Source organism: Pseudophryne corroboree (genome assembly GCF_028390025.1).
Source record: "Pseudophryne corroboree isolate aPseCor3 chromosome 3 unlocalized genomic scaffold, aPseCor3.hap2 SUPER_3_unloc_85, whole genome shotgun sequence".
Taxonomy (NCBI): Eukaryota; Metazoa; Chordata; class Amphibia; order Anura; family Myobatrachidae; genus Pseudophryne; species Pseudophryne corroboree.
In genome coordinates this window covers 262,307-288,469 of record NW_026967580.1, presented here as the reverse complement: position 1 = coordinate 288,469, position 26,163 = coordinate 262,307, and the positions used below count along the sequence as shown (strand labels likewise).

Below are 26,163 nucleotides of genomic sequence, written 5' to 3'. Positions count from 1 at the left end.
TACACTAGAGAGTGTGGGGAGGAGACTGGTCAGAACTCTGGGCTGGTAACACACAGTGACATGATGTGAGGGGAGAGCAGAAGTATAATAGGGGCTGATGGCTCCTGATGTATGAGATACACCAGAGAGTGTGGGGAGGAGACTGGTCAGATCTCTGGGCTGGTAACACACAGTGACATGATGTGAGGGGGAGGCAGGAGTATAATAGGGGCTGATGGCTCCTGATGTATGATATAAACCAGAGAGTGTGGGGAGGAGACTGGTCAGATCTCTGGGATGGTAACACACAGTGACATGATGTGAGGGGAGAGCAGGAGTATAATAGAGGCTGATGGCTCCTGATATACGAGATACACCAGAGAGAGTGGGGAGAAGACTGGTCAGATCTCTGGGCTGGTAACACACAGTGACATGATGTGAGGGGGAGAGCAGGAGTATAATAGGGGCTGATGGCTCCTGATGTATGAGATACACCAGAGTGTGTGGGGAGGAGACTGGTCAGGTCTCTGGGCTGGTAACACACAGTGACATGAAGTGAGGGGGAGAGCAGGAGTATAATAGGGGCTGATGGCTCCTGATGTATGAGATACACCAGAGAGTGTGGGGAGGAGACTGGTCAGATCTCTGGGCTGGTAACACACAGTGACATGATGTGAGGGGAGAGCAGAAGTATAATAGGGGCTGATGGCTCCTGATGTATGAGATACACCAGAGTGTGTGGGGAGGAGACTGGTCAGATCTCTGGGCTGGTAACACACAGTGACATGATGTGAGGGACGAGCAGGAGTATAATAGGGGCTGATGGCTGCTGATGGATGAGATACACCAGAGAGTGTGGGGAGGAGACTGGTCAGATCTCTGGGCTGGAAAAACAGAGTGACATGATGTGAGGGGAGAGCAGAAGTATAATAGGGGCTGATGGCTCCTGATGTATGATATACACCAGAGAGTGTGGGGAGGAGACTGGTCAGATCTCTGGGCTGGTAACACACAGTGACATGATGTGAGGGGGAGAGCAGGAGTATAATAGGGGCTGATGGCTGCTGATGTATGAGATATACCAGAGAGAGTGGGGAGGAGACTGGTCAGATCTCTGGGCTGGTAACACACAGTGACATAATGTGAGGGGAGAGCAGGAGTATAATAAGGGCTGATGGCTCCTGATGTATGAGATACACCAGAGAGTGTGGAGAGGAGATTGGTCAGATCTCTGGGCTGGTAGCACACAGTGAAATGATGTGAGGGGAGAGCAGGAGTATAATAGGGGCTGATGGCTCCTGATGGATGAGATACACCAGAGAGTGTGGGGAGGAGACTGGCCAGATCTCTGGGCTGGTAACACACAGTGACATGATGTGAGGGACGAGCAGGAGTATAATAGGGGCTGATGGCTGCTGATGGATGAGATACACCAGAGAGTGTGGGGAGGAGACTGGTCAGATCTCTGGGCTGGTAAAACAGAGTGACATGATGTGAGGGGAGAGCAGAAGTATAATAGGGGCTGATGGCTGCTGATGTATGAGATACACCAGAGAGTGTGGGGAGGAGACTGGTCAGAACTCTGGGCTGGTAACACACAGTGACATGATGTGAGGGGGAGAGCAGGAGTATAATAGGGGCTGATGGCTCCTGATGGATGAGATACACCAGAGAGTGTGGGGAGGAGACTGGCCAGATCTCTGGGCTGGTAACACACAGTGACATGATGTGAGGGACGAGCAGGAGTATAATAGGGGCTGATGGCTGCTGATGGATGAGATACACCAGAGAGTGTGGGGAGGAGACTGGTCAGATCTCTGGGCTGGTAACACACAGTGACATGATGTGAGGGGGAGGGCAGGAGTATAATAGGGGCTGATGGCTCCTGATGTATGAGATACACCAGAGAGTGTGGGGAGGAGACTGGTCAGATCTCTGGGCTGGTAACACACAGTGATATGATGTGAGGGGAGAGCAGGAGTATAATAGGGGCTGATGTCTCCTGATGTATGAGATACACCAGAGAGTGTGGAGAGGAGATTGGTCAGATCTCTGGGCTGGTAGCACACAGTGAAATGATGTGAGGGGAGAGCAGGAGTATAATAGGGGCTGATGGCTCCTGATATATGAGATACACCAGAGAGAGTGGGGAGAAGACTGGTCAGATCTCTGGGCTGGTAACACACAGTGACATGATGTGAGGGGGAGAGCAGGAGTATAATAGGGGCTGATGGCTGCTGATGTATGAGATACACCAGAGAGTGTGGGGAGGAGACTGGTCAGATCTCTGGGCTGGTAACACACGGTGACATGATGTGAGGGGGAGAGCAGGAGTATAATAGGGGCTTATGGCTGCTGATGTATGAGATACACCAGAGAGAGTGGGGAGGAGACTGGTCAGATCTCTGGGCTGGTAACACACAGTGACATGATGTGAGGGGAGAGCAGGAGTATAATAGGTGCTGATGGCTCCTGATGTATGAGATACACTAGAGAGTGTGGGGAGGAGACTGGTCAGAACTCTGGGCTGGTAACACACAGTGACATGATGTGAGGGGAGAGCAGAAGTATAATAGGGGCTGATGGCTCCTGATGTATGAGATACACCAGAGAGTGTGGGGAGGAGACTGGTCAGATCTCTGGGCTGGTAACACACAGTGACATGATGTGAGGGGGAGGCAGGAGTATAATAGGGGCTGATGGCTCCTGATGTATGATATAAACCAGAGAGTGTGGGGAGGAGACTGGTCAGATCTCTGGGATGGTAACACACAGTGACATGATGTGAGGGGAGAGCAGGAGTATAATAGAGGCTGATGGCTCCTGATATACGAGATACACCAGAGAGAGTGGGGAGAAGACTGGTCAGATCTCTGGGCTGGTAACACACAGTGACATGATGTGAGGGGGAGAGCAGGAGTATAATAGGGGCTGATGGCTCCTGATGTATGAGATACACCAGAGTGTGTGGGGAGGAGACTGGTCAGGTCTCTGGGCTGGTAACACACAGTGACATGAAGTGAGGGGGAGAGCAGGAGTATAATAGGGGCTGATGGCTCCTGATGTATGAGATACACCAGAGAGTGTGGGGAGAAGACTGGTCAGATCTCTGGGCTGGTAACACACAGTGACATGATGTGAGGGGGAGAGCAGGAGTATAATAGGGGCTGATGGCTCCTGATGTATGAGATACACCAGAGTGTGTGGGGAGGAGACTGGTCAGGTCTCTGGGCTGGTAACACACAGTGACATGAAGTGAGGGGGAGAGCAGGAGTATAATAGGGGCTGATGGCTCCTGATGTATGAGATACACCAGAGAGTGTGGGGAGGAGACTGGTCAGATCTCTGGGCTGGTAACACACAGTGACATGATGTGAGGGGAGAGCAGAAGTATAATAGGGGCTGATGGCTCCTGATGTATGAGATACACCAGAGTGTGTGGGGAGGAGACTGGTCAGATCTCTGGGCTGGTAACACACAGTGACATGATGTGAGGGACGAGCAGGAGTATAATAGGGGCTGATGGCTGCTGATGGATGAGATACACCAGAGAGTGTGGGGAGGAGACTGGTCAGATCTCTGGGCTGGAAAAACAGAGTGACATGATGTGAGGGGAGAGCAGAAGTATAATAGGGGCTGATGGCTCCTGATGTATGATATACACCAGAGAGTGTGGGGAGGAGACTGGTCAGATCTCTGGGCTGGTAACACACAGTGACATGATGTGAGGGGGAGAGCAGGAGTATAATAGGGGCTGATGGCTGCTGATGTATGAGATATACCAGAGAGAGTGGGGAGGAGACTGGTCAGATCTCTGGGCTGGTAACACACAGTGACATAATGTGAGGGGAGAGCAGGAGTATAATAAGGGCTGATGGCTCCTGATGTATGAGATACACCAGAGAGTGTGGAGAGGAGATTGGTCAGATCTCTGGGCTGGTAGCACACAGTGAAATGATGTGAGGGGAGAGCAGGAGTATAATAGGGGCTGATGGCTCCTGATGGATGAGATACACCAGAGAGTGTGGGGAGGAGACTGGCCAGATCTCTGGGCTGGTAACACACAGTGACATGATGTGAGGGACGAGCAGGAGTATAATAGGGGCTGATGGCTGCTGATGGATGAGATACACCAGAGAGTGTGGGGAGGAGACTGGTCAGATCTCTGGGCTGGTAAAACAGAGTGACATGATGTGAGGGGAGAGCAGAAGTATAATAGGGGCTGATGGCTGCTGATGTATGAGATACACCAGAGAGTGTGGGGAGGAGACTGGTCAGAACTCTGGGCTGGTAACACACAGTGACATGATGTGAGGGGGAGAGCAGGAGTATAATAGGGGCTGATGGCTCCTGATGGATGAGATACACCAGAGAGTGTGGGGAGGAGACTGGCCAGATCTCTGGGCTGGTAACACACAGTGACATGATGTGAGGGACGAGCAGGAGTATAATAGGGGCTGATGGCTGCTGATGGATGAGATACACCAGAGAGTGTGGGGAGGAGACTGGTCAGATCTCTGGGCTGGTAACACACAGTGACATGATGTGAGGGGGAGAGCAGGAGTATAATAGGGGCTGATGGCTGCTGATGTATGAGATACACCAGAGAGTGTGGGGAGGAGACTGGTCAGATCTCTGGGCTGGTAAAACAGAGTGACATGATGTGAAAGGAGAGCAGAAGTATAATAGGGGCTGATGGCTCCTGATGTATGATATACACCAGAGAGTGTGGGGAGGAGACTGGTCAGATCTCTGGGATGGTAACACACAGTGACATGATGTGAGGGAGGAGCAGGAGTATAATAGGTGCTGATGGCTCCTGATGTATGAGATACACCAGAGAGAGTGGGGAGAAGACTGGTCAGATCTCTGGGCTGGTAACACACAGTGACATGATGTGAGGGGGAGAGCAGGAGTATAATAGGGGCTGATGTCTCCTGATGAATGAGATACACCAGAGAGTGTGGGGAGGAGACTGGTCAGAACTCTGGGCTGGTAACACACAGTGACATAATTTGAGGAGGAGAGCAGGAGTATAATAGGGGCTGATGGCTGCTGATGTATGAGATACACCAGAGAGTGTGGGGAGGAGACTGGTCAGATCTCTGGGATGGTGACATACAGTGACATGATGTGAGGGGGAGAGCAGGAGTATAATAGGGGCTGATGGCTCCTGATGTATGAGATACACCAGAGAGTGTGGGGAGGAGACTGGTCAGATCTCTGGGCTGGTAACACACAGTGACATGATGTGAGGGGGAGGCAGGAGTATAATAGGGGCTGATGGCTCCTGATGTATGATATAAACCAGAGAGTGTGGGGAGGAGACTGGTCAGATCTCTGGGATGGTAACACACAGTGACATGATGTGAGGGGAGAGCAGGAGTATAATAGAGGCTGATGGCTCCTGATATACGAGATACACCAGAGAGAGTGGGGAGAAGACTGGTCAGATCTCTGGGCTGGTAACACACAGTGACATGATGTGAGAGGGAGAGCAGGAGTATAATAGGGGCTGATGGCTCCTGATGTATGAGATACACCAGAGTGTGTGGGGAGGAGACTGGTCAGGTCTCTGGGCTGGTAACACACAGTGACATGAAGTGAGGGGGAGAGCAGGAGTATAATAGGGGCTGATGGCTCCTGATGTATGAGATACACCAGAGAGTGTGGGGAGGAGACTGGTCAGATCTCTGGGCTGGTAACACACAGTGACATGATGTGAGGGGGAGAGCAGAAGTATAATAGGGGCTGATGGCTCCTGATGTATGAGATACACCAGAGTGTGTGGGGAGGAGACTGGTCAGATCTCTGGGCTGGAAAAACAGAGTGACATGATGTGAGGGGAGAGCAGAAGTATAATAGGGGCTGATGGCTCCTGATGTATGATATACACCAGAGAGTGTGGGGAGGAGACTGGTCAGATCTCTGGGCTGGTAACACACAGTGACATGATGTGAGGGGGAGAGCAGGAGTATAATAGGGGCTGATGGCTGCTGATGTATGAGATATACCAGAGAGAGTGGGGAGGAGACTGGTCAGATCTCTGGGCTGGTAACACACAGTGACATAATGTGAGGGGAGAGCAGGAGTATAATAAGGGCTGATGGCTCCTGATGTATGAGATACACCAGAGAGTGTGGAGAGGAGATTGGTCAGATCTCTGGGCTGGTAGCACACAGTGAAATGATGTGAGGGGAGAGCAGGAGTATAATAGGGGCTGATGGCTCCTGATGGATGAGATACACCAGAGAGTGTGGGGAGGAGACTGGCCAGATCTCTGGGCTGGTAACACACAGTGACATGATGTGAGGGACGAGCAGGAGTATAATAGGGGCTGATGGCTGCTGATGGATGAGATACACCAGAGAGTGTGGGGAGGAGACTGGTCAGATCTCTGGGCTGGTAAAACAGAGTGACATGATGTGAGGGGAGAGCAGAAGTATAATAGGGGCTGATGGCTGCTGATGTATGAGATACACCAGAGAGTGTGGGGAGGAGACTGGTCAGAACTCTGGGCTGGTAACACACAGTGACATGATGTGAGGGGGAGAGCAGGAGTATAATAGGGGCTGATGGCTCCTGATGGATGAGATACACCAGAGAGTGTGGGGAGGAGACTGGCCAGATCTCTGGGCTGGTAACACACAGTGACATGATGTGAGGGACGAGCAGGAGTATAATAGGGGCTGATGGCTGCTGATGGATGAGATACACCAGAGAGTGTGGAGAGGAGACTGGTCAGATCTCTGGGCTGGTAACACACAGTGACATGATGTGAGGGGGAGAGCAGGAGTATAATAGGGGCTGATGGCTGCTGATGTATGAGATACACCAGAGAGTGTGGGGAGGAGACTGGTCAGATCTCTGGGCTGGTAAAACAGAGTGACATGATGTGAAAGGAGAGCAGAAGTATAATAGGGGCTGATGGCTCCTGATGTATGATATACAACAGAGAGTGTGGGGAGGAGACTGGTCAGATCTCTGGGATGGTAACACACAGTGACATGATGTGAGGGGGAGAGCAGGAGTATAATAGGGGCTGATGGCTGCTGATGTATGAGATACACCAGAGAGAGTGGGGAGGAGACTGGTCAGATCTCTGGGCTGGTAACACACAGTGACATGATGTGAGGGGAGAGCAGGAGTATAATAAGGGCTGATGGCTCCTGATGTATGAGATACACCAGAGAGTGTGGAGAGGAGATTGGTCAGATCTCTGGGCTGGTAGCACACAGTGAAATGATGTGAGGGGAGAGCAGGAGTATAATAGGGGCTGATGGCTCCTGATGTATGAGATACACCAGAGTGTGTGGGGAGGAGACTGGTCAGATCTCTGGGCTGGTAACACACAGTGACATGATGTGAGGGAGGAGCAGGAGTATAATAGGTGCTGATGGCTCCTGATGTATGAGATACACCAGAGAGAGTGGGGAGAAGACTGGTCAGATCTCTGGGCTGGTAACACACAGTGACATGATGTGAGGGGGAGAGCAGGAGTATAATAGGGGCTGATGTCTCCTGATGAATGAGATACACCAGAGAGTGTGGGGAGGAGACTGGTCAGAACTCTGGGCTGGTAACACACCGTGACATAATTTGAGGAGGAGAGCAGGAGTATAATAGGGGCTGATGGCTGCTGATGTATGAGATACACCAGAGAGTGTGGGGAGGAGACTGGTCAGATCTCTGGGATGGTGACATACAGTGACATGATGTGAGGGGGAGAGCAGGAGTATAATAGGGGCTGATGGCTCCTGATGTATGAGATACACCAGAGAGTGTGGGGAGGAGACTGGTCAGATCTCTGGGCTGGTAACACACGGTGACATGATGTGAGGGGGAGAGCAGGAGTATAATAGGGGCTGATGGCTGCTGATGTATGAGATACACCAGAGAGAGTGGGGAGGAGACTAGTCAGAACTCTGGGCTGGTAACACACAGTGACATTATGTGAGGGGGAGAGCAGGAGTATAATAGGGGCTGATGGCTCCTGATGTATGAGATACACCAGAGTGTGTGGGGAGGAGACTGGTCAGGTCTCTGGGCTGGTAACACACAGTGACATGATGTGAGGGGGAGAGCAGGAGTATAATAGGGTCTGATGGCTCCTGATGTATGAGATACACCAGAGAGTGTGGGGAGGAGACTGGTCAGATCTCTGGGCTGGTAAAACACAGTGACATGATGTGAGGGGAGAGCAGAAGTATAATAGGGGCTGATGGCTCCTGATGTATGAGATACACTAGAGAGTGTGGGGAGGAGACTGGTCAGATCTCTGGGCTGGTAACACACAGTGACATGATGTGAGGGGGAGGCAGGAGTATAATAGGGGCTGATGGCTCCTGATGTATGAGATACACCAGAGTGTGTGGGGAGGAGACTGGTCAGATCTCTGGGCTGGTAACACACAGTGACATGATGTGAGGGGAGAGCAGGAGTATAATAGGGGCTGATGGCTCCTGATGTATGAGATACACCAGAGAGTGTGGAGAGGAGATTGGTCAGATCTCTGGGCTAGTAACACACAGTGAAATGATGTGAGGGGAGAGCAGGAGTATAATAGGGGCTGATGGCTCCTGATATATGAGATACACCAGAGAGAGTGGGGAGAAGACTGGTCAGATCTCTGGGCTGGTAACACACAGTGACATGATGTGAGGGGGAGAGCAGGAGTATAATAGGGGCTGATGGCTGCTGATGTATGAGATACACCAGAGAGTGTGGGGAGGAGACTGGTCAGATCTCTGGGATGGTGACATACAGTGACATGATGTGAGGGGGAGAGCAGGAGTATAATAGGGGCTGATGGCTCCTGATGTATGAGATACACCAGAGAGTGTGGGGAGGAGACTGGTCAGATCTCTGGGCTGGTAACACACAGTGACATGATGTGAGGGGAGAGCAGAAGTATAATAGGGGCTGATGGCTCCTGATGTATGAGATACACCAGAGAGTGTGGGGAGGAGACTGGTCAGATCTCTGGGCTGGTAACACACAGTGACATGATGTGAGGGGTAGGCAGGAGTATAATAGAGGCTGATGGCTCCTGAAATACGAGATACACCAGAGAGAGTGGGGAGAAGACTGGTCAGATCTCTGGGATGGTAACACACAGTGACATGATGTGAGGGGGACAGCAGGAGTATAATAGGGGCTGATGGCTGCTGATGTATGAGATACACCAGAGAGTGTGGGGAGGAGACTGGTCAGATCTTTGGGATGGTGACATACAGTGACATGATGTGAGGGGGAGAGCAGGAGTATAATAGGGGCTAATGGCTGCTGATGTATGAGATACACCAGAGAGTGTGGGGAGGAGACTGGTCAGAACTCTGGGCTGGTAACACACAGTGACATGATGTGAGGGGAGAGCAGAAGTATAATAGGGGCTGATGGCTCCTGATGTATGAGATACACCAGAGAGTGTGGGGAGGAGACTGGTCAGATCTCTGGGCTGGTAACACACAGTGACATGATGTGAGGGGTAGGCAGGAGTATAATAGAGGCTGATGGCTCCTGAAATACGAGATACACCAGAGAGAGTGGGGAGAAGACTGGTCAGATCTCTGGGCTGGTAACACACAGTGACATGATGTGAGGGGGACAGCAGGAGTATAATAGGGGCTGATGGCTGCTGATGTATGAGATACACCAGAGAGTGTGGGGAGGAGACTGGTCAGATCTTTGGGATGGTGACATACAGTGACATGATGTGAGGGGGAGAGCAGGAGTATAATAGGGGCTAATGGCTGCTGATGTATGAGATACACCAGAGAGTGTGGGGAGGAGACTGGTCAGAACTCTGGGCTGGTAACACACAGTGACATGATGTGAGGGGGAGAGCAGGAGTATAATAGGGGCTGATGGCTCCTGATGTATGAGATACACCAGAGTGTGTGGGGAGGAGACTGGTCAGGTCTCTGGGCTGGTAACACACAGTGACATGAAGTGAGGGGGAGAGCAGGAGTATAATAGGGGCTGATGGCTCCTGATGTATGAGATACACCAGAGAGTGTGGGGAGGAGACTGGTCAGATCTCTGGGCTGGTAACACACAGTGACATGATGTGAGGGGGAGAGCAGGAGTATAATAGGGGCTGATGGCTCCTGATGTATGAGATACACCAGAGAGTGTGGGGAGGAGACTGGTCAGATCTCTGGGCTGGTAACACACAGTGACATGATGTGAGGGGGAGGCAGGAGTATAATAGGGGCTGATGGCTCCTGATGTATGAGATACACCAGAGAGTGTGGAGAGGAGATTGGTCAGATCTCTGGGCTGGTAGCACACAGTGAAATGATGTGAGGGGAGAGCAGGAGTATAATAGGGGCTGATGGCTCCTGATATATGAGATACACCAGAGAGAGTGGGGAGAAGACTGGTCAGATCTCTAGGCTGGTAACACACAGTGACATGATGTGAGGGGGAGAGCAGGAGTATAATAGGGGCTGATGGCTGCTGATGTATGAGATACACCAGAGAGTGTGGGGAGGAGTCTGGTCAGATCTCTGGGATGGTGATATACAGTGACATGATGTGAGGGGGAGAGCAGGAGTATAATAGGGGCTGATGGCTCCGGATGTATGAGATACACCAGAGAGTGTGGGGAGGAGACTGGTCAGATCTCTGGGCTGGTAACACACAGTGACATGATGTGAGGGGGAGAGCAGGAGTATAATAGGGGCTGATGGCTGCTGATGTATGAGATACACCAGAGAGAGTGGGGAGGAGACTAGTCAGAACTCTGGGCTGGTAACACACAGTGACATGATGTGAGGGGGAGAGCAGGAGTATAATAGGGGCTGATGGCTCCTGATGTATGAGATACACCAGAGTGTGTGGGGAGGAGACTGGTCAGGTCTCTGGGCTGGTAACACACAGTGACATGATGTGAGGGGGAGAGCAGGAGTATAATAGGGTCTGATGGCTCCTGATGTATGAGATACACCAGAGAGTGTGGGGAGGAGACTGGTCAGATCTCTGGGCTGGTAAAACACAGTGACATGATGTGAGGGGAGAGCAGAAGTATAATAGGGGCTGATGGCTCCTGATGTATGAGATACACCAGAGAGTGTGGGGAGGAGACTGGTCAGATCTCTGGGCTGGTAACACACAGTGACATGATGTGAGGGGGAGAGCAGGAGTATAATAGGGGCTGATGGCTCCTGATGTATGAGATACACCAGAGAGTGTGGAGAGGAGATTGGTCAGATCTCTGGGCTGGTAACACACAGTGAAATGATGTGAGGGGAGAGCAGGAGTATAATAGGGGCTGATGTCTCCTGATGTATGAGATACACCAGAGTGTGTGGGGAGGAGACTGGTCAGATCTCTGGGCTGGTAACACACAGTGACATGATGTGAGGGGAGAGCAGGAGTATAATAGGGGCTGATGGCTCCTGATGTATGAGATACACCAGAGAGTGTGGAGAGGAGATTGGTCAGATCTCTGGGCTGGTAACACACAGTGAAATGATGTGAGGGGAGAGCAGGAGTATAATAGGGGCTGATGTCTCCTGATGTATGAGATACACCAGAGTGTGTGGGGAGGAGACTGGTCAGATCTCTGGGCTGGTAACACACAGTGACATGATGTGAGGGGAGAGCAGGAGTATAATAGGGGCTGATGGCTCCTGATGTATGAGATACACCAGAGAGTGTGGAGAGGAGATTGGTCAGATCTCTGGGCTGGTAACACACAGTGAAATGATGTGAGGGGAGAGCAGGAGTATAATAGGGGCTGATGTCTCCTGATGTATGAGATACACCAGAGTGTGTGGGGAGGAGACTGGTCAGGTCTCTGGGCTGGTAACACACAGTGACATGATGTGAGGGGGAGAGCAGGAGTATAATAGGGGCTGATGGCTCCTGATGTATGAGATACACCAGAGAGTGTGGGGAGGAGACTGGTCAGATCTCTGGGCTGGTAACACACAGTGACATGATGTGAGGGGAGAGCAGAAGTATAATAGGGGCTGATGGCTCCTGATGTATGAGATACACCAGAGAGTGTGGGGAGGAGACTGGTCAGATCTCTGGGCTGGTAACACACGGTGACATGATGTGAGGGGAAGAGCAGGAGTATAATAGGGGCTGATGGCTGCTGATGTATGAGATACACCAGAGAGAGTGGGTAGGAGACTGGTCAGAACTCTGGGCTGGTAACACACAGTGACATGATGTGAGGGGGAGGGCAGGAGTATAATAGGGGCTGATGGCTCCTGATGTATGAGATACACCAGAGAGTGTGGGGAGGAGACTGGTCAGATCTCTGGGCTGGTAACACACAGTGACGTGATGTGAGGGGAGAGCAGAAGTATAATAGGGGCTGATGGCTCCTGATGTATGAGATACACCAGAGAGTGTGGGGAGGAGACTGGTCAGATCTCTGGGCTGGTAACACACAGTGACATGATGTGAGGGGAGAGCAGGAGTATAATAAGGGCTGATGGCTCCTCATGTATGAGATACACCAGAGAGTGTGGAGAGGAGATTGGTCAGATCTCTGGGCTGGTAGCACACAGTGAAATGATGTGAGGGGAGAGCAGGAGTATAATAGGGGCTGATGGCTCCTGATATATGAGATACACCAGAGAGAGTGGGGAGAAGACTGGTCAGATCTCTGGGCTGGTAACACACAGTGACATGATGTGAGGGGGAGAGCAGGAGTATAATAGGGGCTGATGGCTGCTGATGTATGAGATACACCAGAGAGTGTGGGGAGGAGACTGGTCAGATCTCTGGGATGGTGACATACAGTGACATGATGTGAGGGGGAGAGCAGGAGTATAATAAGGGCTGATGGCTCCTGATGTATGAGATACACCAGAGAGTGTGGGGAGGAGACTGGTCAGATCTCTGGGCTGGTAACACACGGTGACATGATGTGAGGGGGAGAGCAGGAGTATAATAGGGGCTGATGGCTGCTGATGTATGAGATACACCAGAGAGTGGGGAGGAGACTAGTCAGAACTCTGGGCTAGTAACACACAGTGACATGATGTGAGGGGGAGAGCAGGAGTATAATAGGGGCTGATGGCTCCTGATGTATGAGATACACCAGAGAGTGTGGGGAGGAGACTGGTCAGATCTCTGGGCTGGTAAAACACAGTGACATGATGTGAAGGGAGAGCAGGAGTATAATAGGGGCTGATGTCTCCTGATGTATGAGATACACCAGAGAGTGTGGGGAGGAGACTGGTCAGATCTCTGGGCTGGTAACACACAGTGACATGATGTGAGGGGGAGAGCAGGAGTATTATAGGGGCTGATGGCTCCTGAATCCACACTGGGCAAATAAAGTTCCCTAATTTGTACTGACAGAGGGTGTAGGATAAGAGATTGCTGTAGTGACTGAGCAATGAGAATATGTGACTCTGTTCTGTAATAAGTGTTTATTACTCACCTGTGCTGATATCTGTAGGGATCTCCTCCTCCGTACACTGCTGATCACCCCTCACATACATCTCTTCTTCTCCCTCTATATCTTCTGCCTTCATATCAGTCACATACGTCTCTACTTCTCCCTCTGTATCTTTGACTTTAACATTATTTATTTGGGCTTCACCCTATGTAAACCATCAATAAAAGAAGACTGTAATAATTGTTGATTTCAGTAATAGATTAAACAATACAAATGTATTGACACACACAGCTGCTCTACACATTATATAGTGACAGTCACTTTGGTATATTGGTGAGACCCTAAATCCCACCTACCTGATCCTCCTGTGGGATCCTGTGATTCTCATCTGTACAATCCTGGGAATACAGAGGACGGGGACATCTCTCTGGGGTATCTCTGTTACTGGGCCCATCTGTAGGAGACACACAGTGACTGAGTACAGTGTATATATGTGATTATCAGGTGATGTGTGTATATAGGGGCCCCCATACCTGCTCTCCCCTGTACAATACATGACAGTTTCCTCTTACCCAGTGATGTGAGCGGCCGGTGATTCTCCATCATCACGTCCTTGTACAGACCCCTGTGTTCCTCTATATACTCCCCCTCCTGCATGGAGACATAGACAGTGACATCATGACACCTTATAGGAACCTGACACAGAGTGATACAGTCATCAACCAGACACTTCCCCTGGTGTTACTGTATAATGCCCCATTCCCAGCAGTCACCTCTCCAGTCATCACCCAGACACATCCCCTGGTGTTACTGTATAATGTCCCATTCCCAGCAGTCACCTCTCCAGTCATCACCCAGACACATCCCCCAGTGTTACTGTATAATGTCCCATTCCCAGAAGTCACCACACAGACACATCCCCCAGTGTTACTGTATAATGCCCCATTCCCAGCAGTCACCTCTCCTGTCATCACCCAGACACATCCCCTGGTGTTACTGTATAATGTCCCATTCCCAGCAGTCACCTCTCCAGTCATCACCCAGACACTTTCCCTGGTGTTACTGTACAATGCCCTATTCCCAGCAGTCACCTCTCCAGTCATCACCCAGACACATCCCCTGGTGTTACTGTATAATGTCCCATTCCCAGTAGTCACCTCTCCAGTCATCACCCAGATACGTCCCCTGGTGTTAATGTATAATGTCCCATTCCCAGCAGTCACCTCTCCAGTCATCACCCAGATATGTCCCCTGGTGTTACTGTATAATGTCCCATTACCAGCAGTCACCTCTCCAGTCATCACCCAAACACGTCCCCCAGTGTTACTGTATAATGCCCCATTCCCAGCAGTCACCTCTCCAGTCATCACCCAGACACTTTCCCTGGTGTTACTGTACAATGCCCCATTCCCAGCAGTCACCTCTCCAGTCATCACCCAGACACATACCCTGGTGTAACTGTATAATGTCCCATTTCCAGCAGTCACCTCTCCAGTCATCACCCAGACACATTCCCTGGTGTTACTGTATAATGTCCTATTCCCAGCAGTCACCTCTCCAGTCATCACCCAGATACGTCCCCTGGTGTTACTGTATAATGTCCCATTCCCAGTAGTCACCTCTCCAGTCATCACCCAGATACGTCCCCTGGTGTTAATGTATAATGTCCCATTAACAGCAGTCACCTCTCCAGTCATCACCCAAACACGTCCCCCAGTGTTACTGTATAATGCCCCATTCCCAGCAGTCACCTCTCCAGTCATCACCCAGACACATACCCTGGTGTTACTGTATAATGCCCCATTCCCAGCAGTCACCTCTCCAGTCATCACCCAGACACATCCCCCGGTGTTACTGTATAATGCCCCATTCCCAGCAGTCACCTCTTCAGTCATCACCCAGACACATCCCACGGTGTTACTGTATAATGTCCCATTCCCAGCAGTCACTTCTCCAGTCATCACTCAGATACGTCCCCTGGTGCTACTGTATAATGTCCCATTCCCAGCAGTCACCTCTCCAGTCATCACCCAGACACGTCCCTGGTGTTACTGTATAATGTCCCATTCCCAGCAGTCCCCTCTCCAGTCATCACCCAGACACATCCCCTGGTGTTACTGTATAATGTCCCATTCCCAGCAGTCACCTCTCCAGTCATCACCCAGACACATCCTCTGGTGTTACTGTATAATTCCCCATTCCCAGCAGTCACCTCTCCAGTCATCACCCAGACACGTCACCTGGTGTTACTGTATAATGTCCCCTTCCCAGTAGTCACCTCTCCAGTCATCACCCAGACACATACCCTGGTGTTACTGTATAATGCCCCATTCCCAGCAGTCACCTCTTCAGTCATCACCCAGACACATCCCACGGTGTTACTGTATAATGTCCCATTCCCAGCAGTCACCTCTCCAGTCATCACTCAGATACGTCCCCTGGTGCTACTGTATAATGTCCCATTCCCAGCAGTCACCTCTCCAGTCATCACCCAGACACGTCCCTGGTGTTACTGTATAATGTCCCATTCCCAGCAGTCACCTCTCCAGTCATCACCCAGACACATCCCCTGGTGTTACTGTATAATGCCCCATTCCCAGCAGTCACCTCTTCAGTCATCACCCAGACACTTTCCCTGGTGTTACTGTACAATGCCCCATTCCCAGCAGTCACCTCTCCAGTCATCACCCAGACACATACCCTGGTGTAACTGTATAATGTCCCATTTCCAGCAGTCACCTCTCCAGTCATCACCCAGATACGTCCCCTGGTGTTACTGTATAATGTCCCATTCCCAGTAGTCACCTCTCCAGTCATCACCCAGATACGTCCCCTGGTGTTAATGTATAATGTCCCATTACCAGCAGTCACCTCTCCAGTCATCACCCAAACACGTCCCCCAGTGTTACTGTATAATGCCCCATTCCCAGCAGTCACCTCTCCAGTCATCACCCAGACACATACCCTGGTGTTACTGTATAATGCCCCATTTCCAGCAGTCACCTCTCCAGTCATCACCCAGACACATCCCCCGGTGTTACTGTATAATGCCCCATTCCCAGCAGTCACCTCTCCAGTCAGCAACTGAATGATCTTGTTGGCGAGTTTCAGGATCTTCTGGTCATTGTGTCTTTCATGTGTCAGTGAGTGAGGTGGAGGCACCGTGATGGGGCTCTGGGTTCTACTCAGTCCTCCAGATACACAGGGATGGCTGCTGGTTATCTCACACTCATTGGATGTCTTCTTCACTATTGTGTAATCCTGTGTAATGGTGGAGACATCAAATATCAATATATACACTCCCATATCCCCTCACCTCCCCAGTCATGTCCCTGTATTATTACTATAGAAATAAGTGACGTCACTGTGACACTCCCAGATCCCCTACCTCCTCAGTCATGTCCCTGTATTATTACTATAGATATAAATGACATAACAGTGACGCTCCAAGATCTCCTCACCTCCACAGTCATGTCCCTGTATTATTACTATAGATATAAGTGACGTCACTGTGACTTTTCCAGACTCCTTCAACTCCCCAGTCACGTCCCTGTATTATTGATATAGATATAATTGACGTCACTGTGCCGCTTCCAGATCTCCTCCCCAGTCATGTCCCTGTATTATTACTATAGATATAAGCGATTTCACGGTGAAGCTCCCAGATCCCATCACCTCCCCAGTCATGTCCCTGTATTATTACTATAGATATAAGTGATGTCACTGTGATGCTCTAAGACCCCCTCACCTCCCCAGTGACAGCCCTGTATTATTACTATAGATATAAGTGATGTCACTGTGACACTCCCAGATCCCCTTACCTCTCCAATCATGTCCCTGTATTATTACTATAGATATAAGTGATGTCACAGTGATGCTCCCAGATCCCCTCACCTCCCCAGTCATGTCCCTGTATTATTACTATAGATATAAGGTCACAGTGATGCTCCCAGATCCCCTCACCTCCCCAGTCATGTCCCTGTATTATTACTATAGATATAAGGTCACTTTGATGCTATCAGATCCACTCACCTCCCCAGTCATATCCCTGTATTATTACTATAGATATAAGGTCACTGTGACGCTCCCAGATCCACTCACCTCCCCAGTCATGTCCCTGTATTATTACTATAGATATAAGGTCACTGTGACGCTCCCAGATCCCCTCACCTCCCCAGTCATGTCCCTGTATTATTACTATAGATATAAGGTCACTTTGATGCTATCAGATCCACTCACCTCCCCAGTCATATCCCTGTATTATTACTATAGATATAAGGTCACTGTGACGCTCCCAGATCCCCTCACCTCCCCAGTCATGTCCCTGTATTATTACTATAGATATAAGGTCACTTTGATGCTCTCAGATCCACTCACCTCCCCAGTCATAACCCTGTATTATTACTATAGATATAAGGTCACTGTGATGCTCTCAGATCCACTCACCTCCCCAGTCATGTCCCTGTATTATCACTATAGATATAAGGTCACTGTGACGCTCCCAGATCCCCTCACCTCCCCAGTCATGTCCCTGTATTATTACTATAGATATAAGGTCACTTTGATGCTATCAGATCCACTCACCTCCCCAGTCATATCCCTGTATTATTACTATAGATATAAGGTCACTGTGACGCTCCCAGATCCCCTCACCTCCCCAGTCATGTCCCTGTATTATTACTATAGATATAAGGTCACTTTGATGCTCTCAGATCCACTCACCTCCCCAGTCATAACCCTGTATTATTACTATAGATATAAGGTCACTGTGATGCTCTCAGATCCACTCACCTCCCCAGTCATGTCCCTGTATTATTACTATAGATATAAGGTCACTGTGACACTCCCTGATCCACTCACCTCCCCAGTCAGCAGGTAGATGATCTCCAGGGTGATATTAATTATCCTCTCAGTCCTGTGACTCCTGTCCTTGTCCATCCTTTGTGAATCAGAGAGAATACAGAACGTGTGATGTGTAATAAAGACTCCGTTCCCCACAGCTGGAGTTCCTTGGAATAAATATAATACATAAAACATATTGCACATGTAACATAGTAAATATAAAATAGAGTGGTCATTAAGTCTCCTATTTGCTCAAAGCCACAGAGTCCTGGTCAGTGTCTCCAAGGTTCCTGTGACCCAGCCCCATAAGGCTGTACTGCATAGTGGACCTGATCTAGAGTGTAGCGCTATTGTGGGTGGAGTCACAATGAGCTGATGTTCGGTACACCGCTCATGTGCAGGACCCGTACGGAGCATGTGCTCTATGTGTCCTGAGTTGTCAGACGAGTATGGCTGCAGCCATGAAGTGGTGTAAGGGTGAGAATTGGTTGTGAAGGGACAGGGTCTCCTGAGGGAAAGTTCATGGCCTCATTCATGGAGCTGCGGCGTACAGTCTCCGTGACCTCAGGATTCACAGATCCAGCCGATGGTGTAGCAAAGGTGGCAGAAGACAGGCAAGGAGGTGGCAGAAGACAGGCAGTGGAAAGGCGGCAGGAGACAGGCAGGGAAAAGGTTGCAGGAAACAGGCAGGGGAAAGGTTGCAGGAGACAGGCAAGGAGGTGGCAGGAGACAGGGAGGGGGTGGCAGGAGACAGGGGGAAGGCGGCAGGAGACCGGCCAGAGGGAGCAGGAGACAGGGGAAAGGCGACAGGCAGGGGAAAGGCGGCAGGCGACAGGCAGGGAAAAGGCGGCAGGAGACAGGTAGGTGGGCAGCAGGGTGGGGGTGGCAGGAGACAGGCAGGGGAAAGGCGGCAGGAGACAGACGGGGTAAAGGCAACAGGAGACAGGCAGGGGAAAGGCGGCAGGAGACAGGCAGGGGAAAGGCGGCAGGAGACATTATTTGTTTTCAGGAGATTGAATAATTTCTTAATCATTTGTAATAAAAGTTATGTTTTACTCTTTGAGAATATCTAATTATTTCTTCACAAGAGTGCGCCCACAAAGAAGTCTACTTTCTTTCTCTTGTCACTGTGACACTCCCAGGTCCCCCTCACCTCCCCAGTCATATCCCTGTATTACTATAGATATGTGATGTCACTGTGACGCTCCCAGATCCCCTCACCTCCGCAGTCATGTCCCTGTATTATTACTATAGATATAAGTGACATCACTGTGACACTCCCAGATCCCCTCACCTCCCCAGTCATGTACCTTTATTACTATAGATCTAAATGATGTCACTGTGACACTCCCAGGAGTGTGATATACATTTGCTTCATACTGCTTCAATTATCATCTGTTACACATGCCAGGTATATTATGGTCTCTGCTTTAATATATCCGAGAATTTGAGCAATATTTTCAATCCCCACAATTTCATATAGTAAAATTAATAATAATAATAACAACGACACTAAAGGCTGCACCCCAGCATAAACATAATAACATATGTCTTTATTAACAGGACACCACAGGTTGCTCCTCCAGTATAATAATAATAATAGGACACCACAGGCTACTCCCCCTGTATAATAATAACAGGACACCACAAGCTGCTCCTCCTGTATAAATAATAATAACAGGACACCACAAGCTGCTCCTCCTGTATAATAATAATAATTACAGGACACCACAAGCTGCTCCCTCTGTATAATAATAATAATAGTAATAATAATAATAACAGGACACCACACACTGCTCCTCCTGTATAATAATAATAATAATAACAGGACACCACACACTGCTACTCCTGTATTGTAATAATAACAACAACAAGAGACAACAGGCTGCTCCCCCTGTATTAAAATAATATCAGGACACCACAGGCTCCTCCCCCTGTATAATAATAATAAAAATAGGACACCACAGGCTGCTCATCCTGCATAATAATAACAAGACACCACAGGCTGCTCCTGCTGTATAATAATAATAATAATAATAATAACAGGACACCACAGGCTGCTCCCCCTGTATAATAATAAAAATAACAAGACACCACAGGCTGCTCCCCCTGTATAGTAATAATAACAGGACACCACAGGCTGCTCCCCCTGTATAATAATAATAATATCAGGACACCATAGGCTGCTCCCCCTGTATAATAATAATAACAGGACACCACAGGCTGCTCCCCCTGTATAGTAAGACGCCATTACCTGATCTCCACGGACACTGGGAGGCTGCACAAGTCGATAAAAACTCACTTCCTGCATGTGGAACGCACAGTCCGGAAGTAAGGTGGAACGCACAGGCAGGAAGTAGGGTATGATTGGCAACGGCTGCTACCTGGTTACTGGCCCCTCCCCTCCTCCACCCCGCCCAAAGCCCAGCACTCTGTAATGACTATTAACATACATGTCCTCAGTGCAAGAGGCCGGCGGCCATTTTCGTGTAGACCAGTCCGGCAGCAGCAATAGGTTCCCTGGCCCGTGTAGTGACGTCAGGAGCGGCGGCCATTTTCCCCTGGTCTGAGCTCCGCCTTCCTTCTATCATTCCCACAAGGCAGCAGGAGCAGAGAGCAGCCATTGCTGTGTCTGGCAGCAGGTAATGATATTATTATTATTATTCTATAGGCTGAGCAGCTCTGGTGTCAGGTTCTGTACTACAGGGGGAGCAGCCTCTGGTGCCTTGTTATAGTGCAGCTGGAGCAGCCTCTGTTGCTGCATTATCCCTGTACAGGTGGCTGACACTCTAGTGTCCTATTACTGTAATACAGGTGGCGCAGACCCCGCCATTACCGTAATACAGGTGGAGCAGACCCCGCCGTTACCGTAATACAGGAGGTGCAGACCCCGCCGTTACCGTAATACAGGTGACGCAGACCCCGCCGTTACCGTAATACATGTGGTGCAGACCCCACCGTTACCGTAATTCTATACACGGGACATTACAGGTGTTGTGGCATTGTGCTGTACAGGGGGAGCGGCCTGTGTTGTCATAGTATACAGGGGGAGCAGCCTGTGTTGTCATAATATACAGGGGTAGTATCCTGTGCTGTCATAGTATACAGGAGGAGCAGCCTGTGTTGTCATAATATACAGGGAGAGTGGCCTGTGTTGTCATAATATACAGGGGTAGTATCCTGTGCTGTCATAGTATACAGGAGGAGCAGCCTGTGTTGTCATAATATACAGGGGTAGCATCCTGTGCTGTCATAATATACGGGGTAGCATCTTGTGTTGTCATAGTATACAGGGGGAGTGGCCTGTGTAGTCATAATATACAGGGGTAACAACTTGTGTTGTCATAGTTTACAGGAGGAGCAGCCTGTGTTGCAATAATGTACAGGGGCAGCATCCTGTGTTGTCATAATAGACAGGAGGAGCAGCCTGTGGTGTCCTGTTGTTGTTGTTGTTGTTGTTATTATTATAATACGGGAGGATCAGCCTGTGGTGTCCTGTTATTATTATACAGGAGGAGCAGCCTGTGGTGTGCTATTATTAAACAGGGGGAGCAGCCATTGGTGTCCTATTATTATTTTCTTTGACGTCCTAGTGGATGCTGGGACTTCCGTAAGGACCATGGGGATAGCGGCTCCGCAGGAGACTGGGCACAAAGTAAAAGCTTTAGTACTACCTGGTGTGCACTGGCTCCTCCCCCTATGACCCTCCTCCAAGCCTCAGTTAAGATTTTGTGCCCGGCCGAGAAGGGTGCAATCTAGGTGGCTCTCCTGAGCTGCTTGGAAGTAAAAGTATTTTTAGGTTTTTTATGTTCAGTGAGTCCTGCTGGCAACAGGCTCACTGCATCGAGGGACTAAGGGGAGAAGAAGCGAACTCACCTGCGTGCAGAGTGGATTGTGCTTCTTGGCTACTGGACATTAGCTCCAGAGGGACGATCACAGGTTCAGCCTGGATGGGTCCCGGAGCCGCACCGCCGGCCCCCTTACAGAGCCAGAAGAGCGAAGAGGTCCGGAGATAAGCGGCGGCAGAAGACTTTCCTGTCTTCAGATAAGGTAGCGCACAGCACCGCAGCTGTGCGCCATTGCTCTCAGCATACTTCACACTCCGGTCACTGAGGATGCAGGGCGCTGCGGGGGGAGCGCCCTGAGACGCAATACAGATCATTTAAAACCTTATATGGCTAAAATAAAATGCATCACATATAGCTCCTGGGCTATATGGATGCATTTAACCCCTGCCAGTTCCAGAAAAAAGCGGGAGATAAGGCCGCCGTGAAGGGGGCGGAGCCTATCTCCTCAGCACACAAGCGCCATTTTCTTTCACAGCTCCGCTGGAAGGACGGCTCCCTGACTCTCCCCTGCAGACTGCACTACAGAAACAGGGTAAAACAAGAGAGGGGGGGCACTATTGGCAGCTAATATATATATACAGCAGCTATTAAGGGAGTAACACTTATATAAGGTTATCCCTGAACATATATAGCGCTCTGGTGTGTGCTGGCATACTCTCCCTCTGTCTCCCCAAAGGGCTAGTGGGGTCCTGTCCTCTATCAGAGCCATTCCCTGTGTGTGTGCTGGGTGTCAGTACGTTGTGTCGACATGTATGAAGAGGAAAATGATGTGGAAGCAGAGCAGTTGCCTGGGTTAGTGATGTCACCCCCTAGGGAGTCGACACCTGACTGGATGATTGTGTTTAAAGAATTACGTGACAATGTCAGCACTTTGCAGAAAACTGTTGACGACATGAGACAGCCGGCAAATCAGTTAGTGCCTGTCCAGGCGTCTCAGACACCGTCAGGGGCGCTAAAACGCACGTTACCTCAGTTGGTCGACACAGACCCTGACACGGATACTGAATCCAGTGTCGACGGTGAGGAGACGAACGTAATGTCCAGTAGGGCCACACGTTACATGATCACGGCAATGAAGGAGGCATTGAATATTTCTGACACTACAAGTACCACAAAGAAGGGTATTATGTGGGGTGTGAAAAAACTACCAGTAGTTTTTCCTGAATCAGATGAATTGAATGAGGTGTGTGATGAAGCGTGGGTTTCCCCCGATAAAAAACTGATAATTCCTAAAAAATTATTGGCATTATACCCTTTCCCGCCAGAGGTAAGGGCACGTTGGGAAACACCCCCTAGGGTAGATAAGGCGCTCACACGCTTATCAAAACAGGTGGCGTTACCGTCTCCTGATACGGCCGCCCTCAAGGAACCAGCTGATAGAAGGCTGGAGAATATCCTGAAAAGTATATACACACATACTGGTGTTATACTACGACCAGCAATCGCCTCAGCCTGGATGTGCAGCGCTGGAGTGGCATGGTCGGACTCCCTGACTGAAAATATTGATACCCTGGATAGGGACAGTATTTTATTGACTATAGAGCATTTAAAAGATGCATTACTATATATGCGAGATGCACAGAGGGATATTTGCACCCTGGCATCAAGAGTAAGTGCGATGTCCATCTCTGCCAGAAGAAGTTTGTGGACACGACAGTGGTCAGGTGATGCTGATTCCAAACGGCATATGGAAGTATTGCCGTTTAAAGGGGAGGAGTTATTTGGGGTCAGTCTATCAGACCTGGTGGCCACGGCAACGGCTGGGAAATCTACCTTTTTACCCCAGGTCACCTCTCAGCAGAAAAAGACACCGTCTTTTCAAACTCAGTCCTTTCGTTCCCATAAGAACAAGCGGGCGAAAGGCCACTCCTTTCTGACTCGCGGAAGAGGAAGGGGAAAAAGACTGCACCAGGCTGCTTCTTCCCAGGAGCAGAAGCCCCCCCCCGCTTCTGCCAAGTCTTAAGCATGACGCTGGGGCTTTACAAGCGGACTCAGGCACGGTGGGGGCCCGTCTCAAGAATTTCACCGCGCAGTGGGCTCACTCGCAAGTGGACCCCTGGATCCTGCAGGTAGTATCACAGGGGTACAAGTTGGAATTCGAGACGTCTCCTCCTCGAAGATTCCTGAAGTCTGCTCTACCAACGTCTCCCTCCGACAGGGAGGCTGTATTGGAAGCTATTCACAAGCTGTACTCCCAGCAGGTGATAATCAGGGTACCCCTCCTACAACAAGGAAAGGGGTATTATTCCACGCTGTTTGTGGTACTGAAGCCGGACGGCTCGGTGAGACCGATTTTAAATCTAAAATCCTTGAACACTTACATAAAAAGGTTCAATTTCAAGATGGAGTCACTCAGAGCAGTGATAGCGAACCTGGAAGAAGGGGACTATATGGTGTCTCTGGACATAAAAGATGCTTATCTTCACGTCCCAATTTACCCTTCTCACCAAGGGTACCTCAGGTTTGTGGTACAAAACTGTCATTATCAGTTTCAGACGCTGCCGTTTGGATTGTCCACGGCACCCCGGGTCTTTACCAAGGTAATGGCCGAAATGATGAGTCTTCTTCGAAGAAAAGGCGTCTTAATTATCCCTTACTTGGACGATCTCCTGATAAGGGCAAGGTCCAGGGAACAGTTGGAGTTCGGAGTAACACTGTCTCAGGCAGTATTACGTCAGCACGGGTGGATTCTAAATATTCCAAAATCACAGCTGATTCCAACAACACGTCTACTGTTCCTGGGGATGATTCTGGACACAGTTCAGAAAAAGGTGTTTCTCCCGGAGGAGAAGGCCAGGGAGTTATCCGAGCTAGTCAGGAACCTCCTAAAACCAGGCCAGGTGTCAGTGCATCAGTGCACAAGAGTCCTGGGAAAAATGGTGGCTTCGTACGAAGCAATTCCATTCGGAAGATTCCATGCAAGAACGTTTCAGTGGGATCTGCTGGACAAATGGTCCGGATCGCATCTTCAGATGCATCAGCGGATTACCCTATCTCCAAGGACAAGGGTGTCTCTCCTGTGGTGGTTACAGAGTGCTCATCTTCTAGAGGGCCGCAGATTCGGCATTCAAGATTGGATGCTGGTGACCACGGATGCCAGCCTGAGAGGCTGGGGAGCAGTCACACAGGGAAAAAAATTTCCAAGGCTTGTGGTCAAGCATGGAAACGTCTCTCCACATAAATATCCTGGAACTGAGGGCCATTTACAATGCCCTAAGTCAAGCAAGGCCTCTGCTTCAGGGACAGTCGGTATTGATCCAATCGGACAACATCACGGCAGTCGCCCACGTCAACAGACAGGGCGGCACAAGAAGCAGGAGGGCAATGGCAGAAGCTGCAAGGATTCTCCGATGGGCGGAAAATCATGTGGTAGCACTGTCAGCAGTGTTCATTCCGGGAGTGGACAACTGGGAAGCAGACTTCCTCAGCAGACACGACCTCCACCCGGGGGAGTGGGGACTTCACCCAGAAGTCTTCCAACTGATCGTAAACCGTTGGGAAAAACCAAAGGTGGACATGATGGCGTCCCGTCTCAACAAAAAACTGGACAGATATTGCGCAAGGTCAAGGGACCCTCAGGCAATAGCGGTGGACGCTCTGGTAACACCGTGGGTGTACCAGTCGGTGTATGTGTTCCCTCCTCTGCCTCTCATTCCAAAAGTACTGAGAATCATGAGAAGGAGAGGAGTAAGAACTATACTCGTGGCTCCGGATTGGCCAAGAAGAACTTGGTACCCGGAAATGCAAGAGATGCTCACGGAGGATCCGTGGCCTCTACCTCTAAGAAAGGACCTGCTCCAGCAGGGACCTTGTCTGTTCCAAGACTTACCGCGGCTGCGTTTGACGGCATGGCGGTTGAACGCCGGATCCTAAAGGAAAAAGGCATTCCAGATGAAGTCATCCCTACCCTGATTAAGGCCAGGAAGGATGTAACTGCTAAACATTATCACCGCATTTGGCGAAAATATGTTGCGTGGTGTGAGGCCAAGAAGGCCCCCACAGAAGAATTTCAACTGGGTCGTTTCTTACATTTCCTGCAAGCAGGACTGTCTATGGGCCTAAAATTAGGATCCATTAAGGTTCAAATTTCGGCCCTGTCGATCTTCTTCCAAAAAGAACTGGCTTCAG

The 26,163-nt window shown here is 50.0% G+C and overlaps 2 protein-coding genes across 2 annotated transcripts in view; one reads left to right on the top strand and one right to left on the bottom strand.

Moving 5' to 3' along the window:
* Positions 1–20,520, bottom strand: part of LOC134984834 (oocyte zinc finger protein XlCOF22-like) — a 101,907-nt gene extending 81,387 nt beyond the window's left edge. The window contains exons 1-6 of the mRNA XM_063950309.1: positions 20,442–20,520; positions 18,206–18,354; positions 16,415–16,606; positions 13,918–13,996; positions 13,702–13,799; positions 13,388–13,550 (exon numbers count right to left, since the gene is read on the bottom strand). Of these exons, the coding sequence (XP_063806379.1) occupies positions 13,388–13,550; positions 13,702–13,799; positions 13,918–13,996; positions 16,415–16,606; positions 18,206–18,283 (610 nt within the window). The 5' untranslated portion in view covers positions 18,284–18,354; positions 20,442–20,520. The remainder of the gene's footprint in view (positions 1–13,387; positions 13,551–13,701; positions 13,800–13,917; positions 13,997–16,414; positions 16,607–18,205; positions 18,355–20,441) is intronic.
* The window catches only part of LOC134984833 (zinc finger protein 850-like), a gene marked incomplete at its 5' end in the record, with an annotated part of 204,041 nt that overhangs the window by 142,592 nt on the left and 35,286 nt on the right, over positions 1–26,163 (top strand). The gene's annotated exons all lie outside the window — the stretch shown is intronic.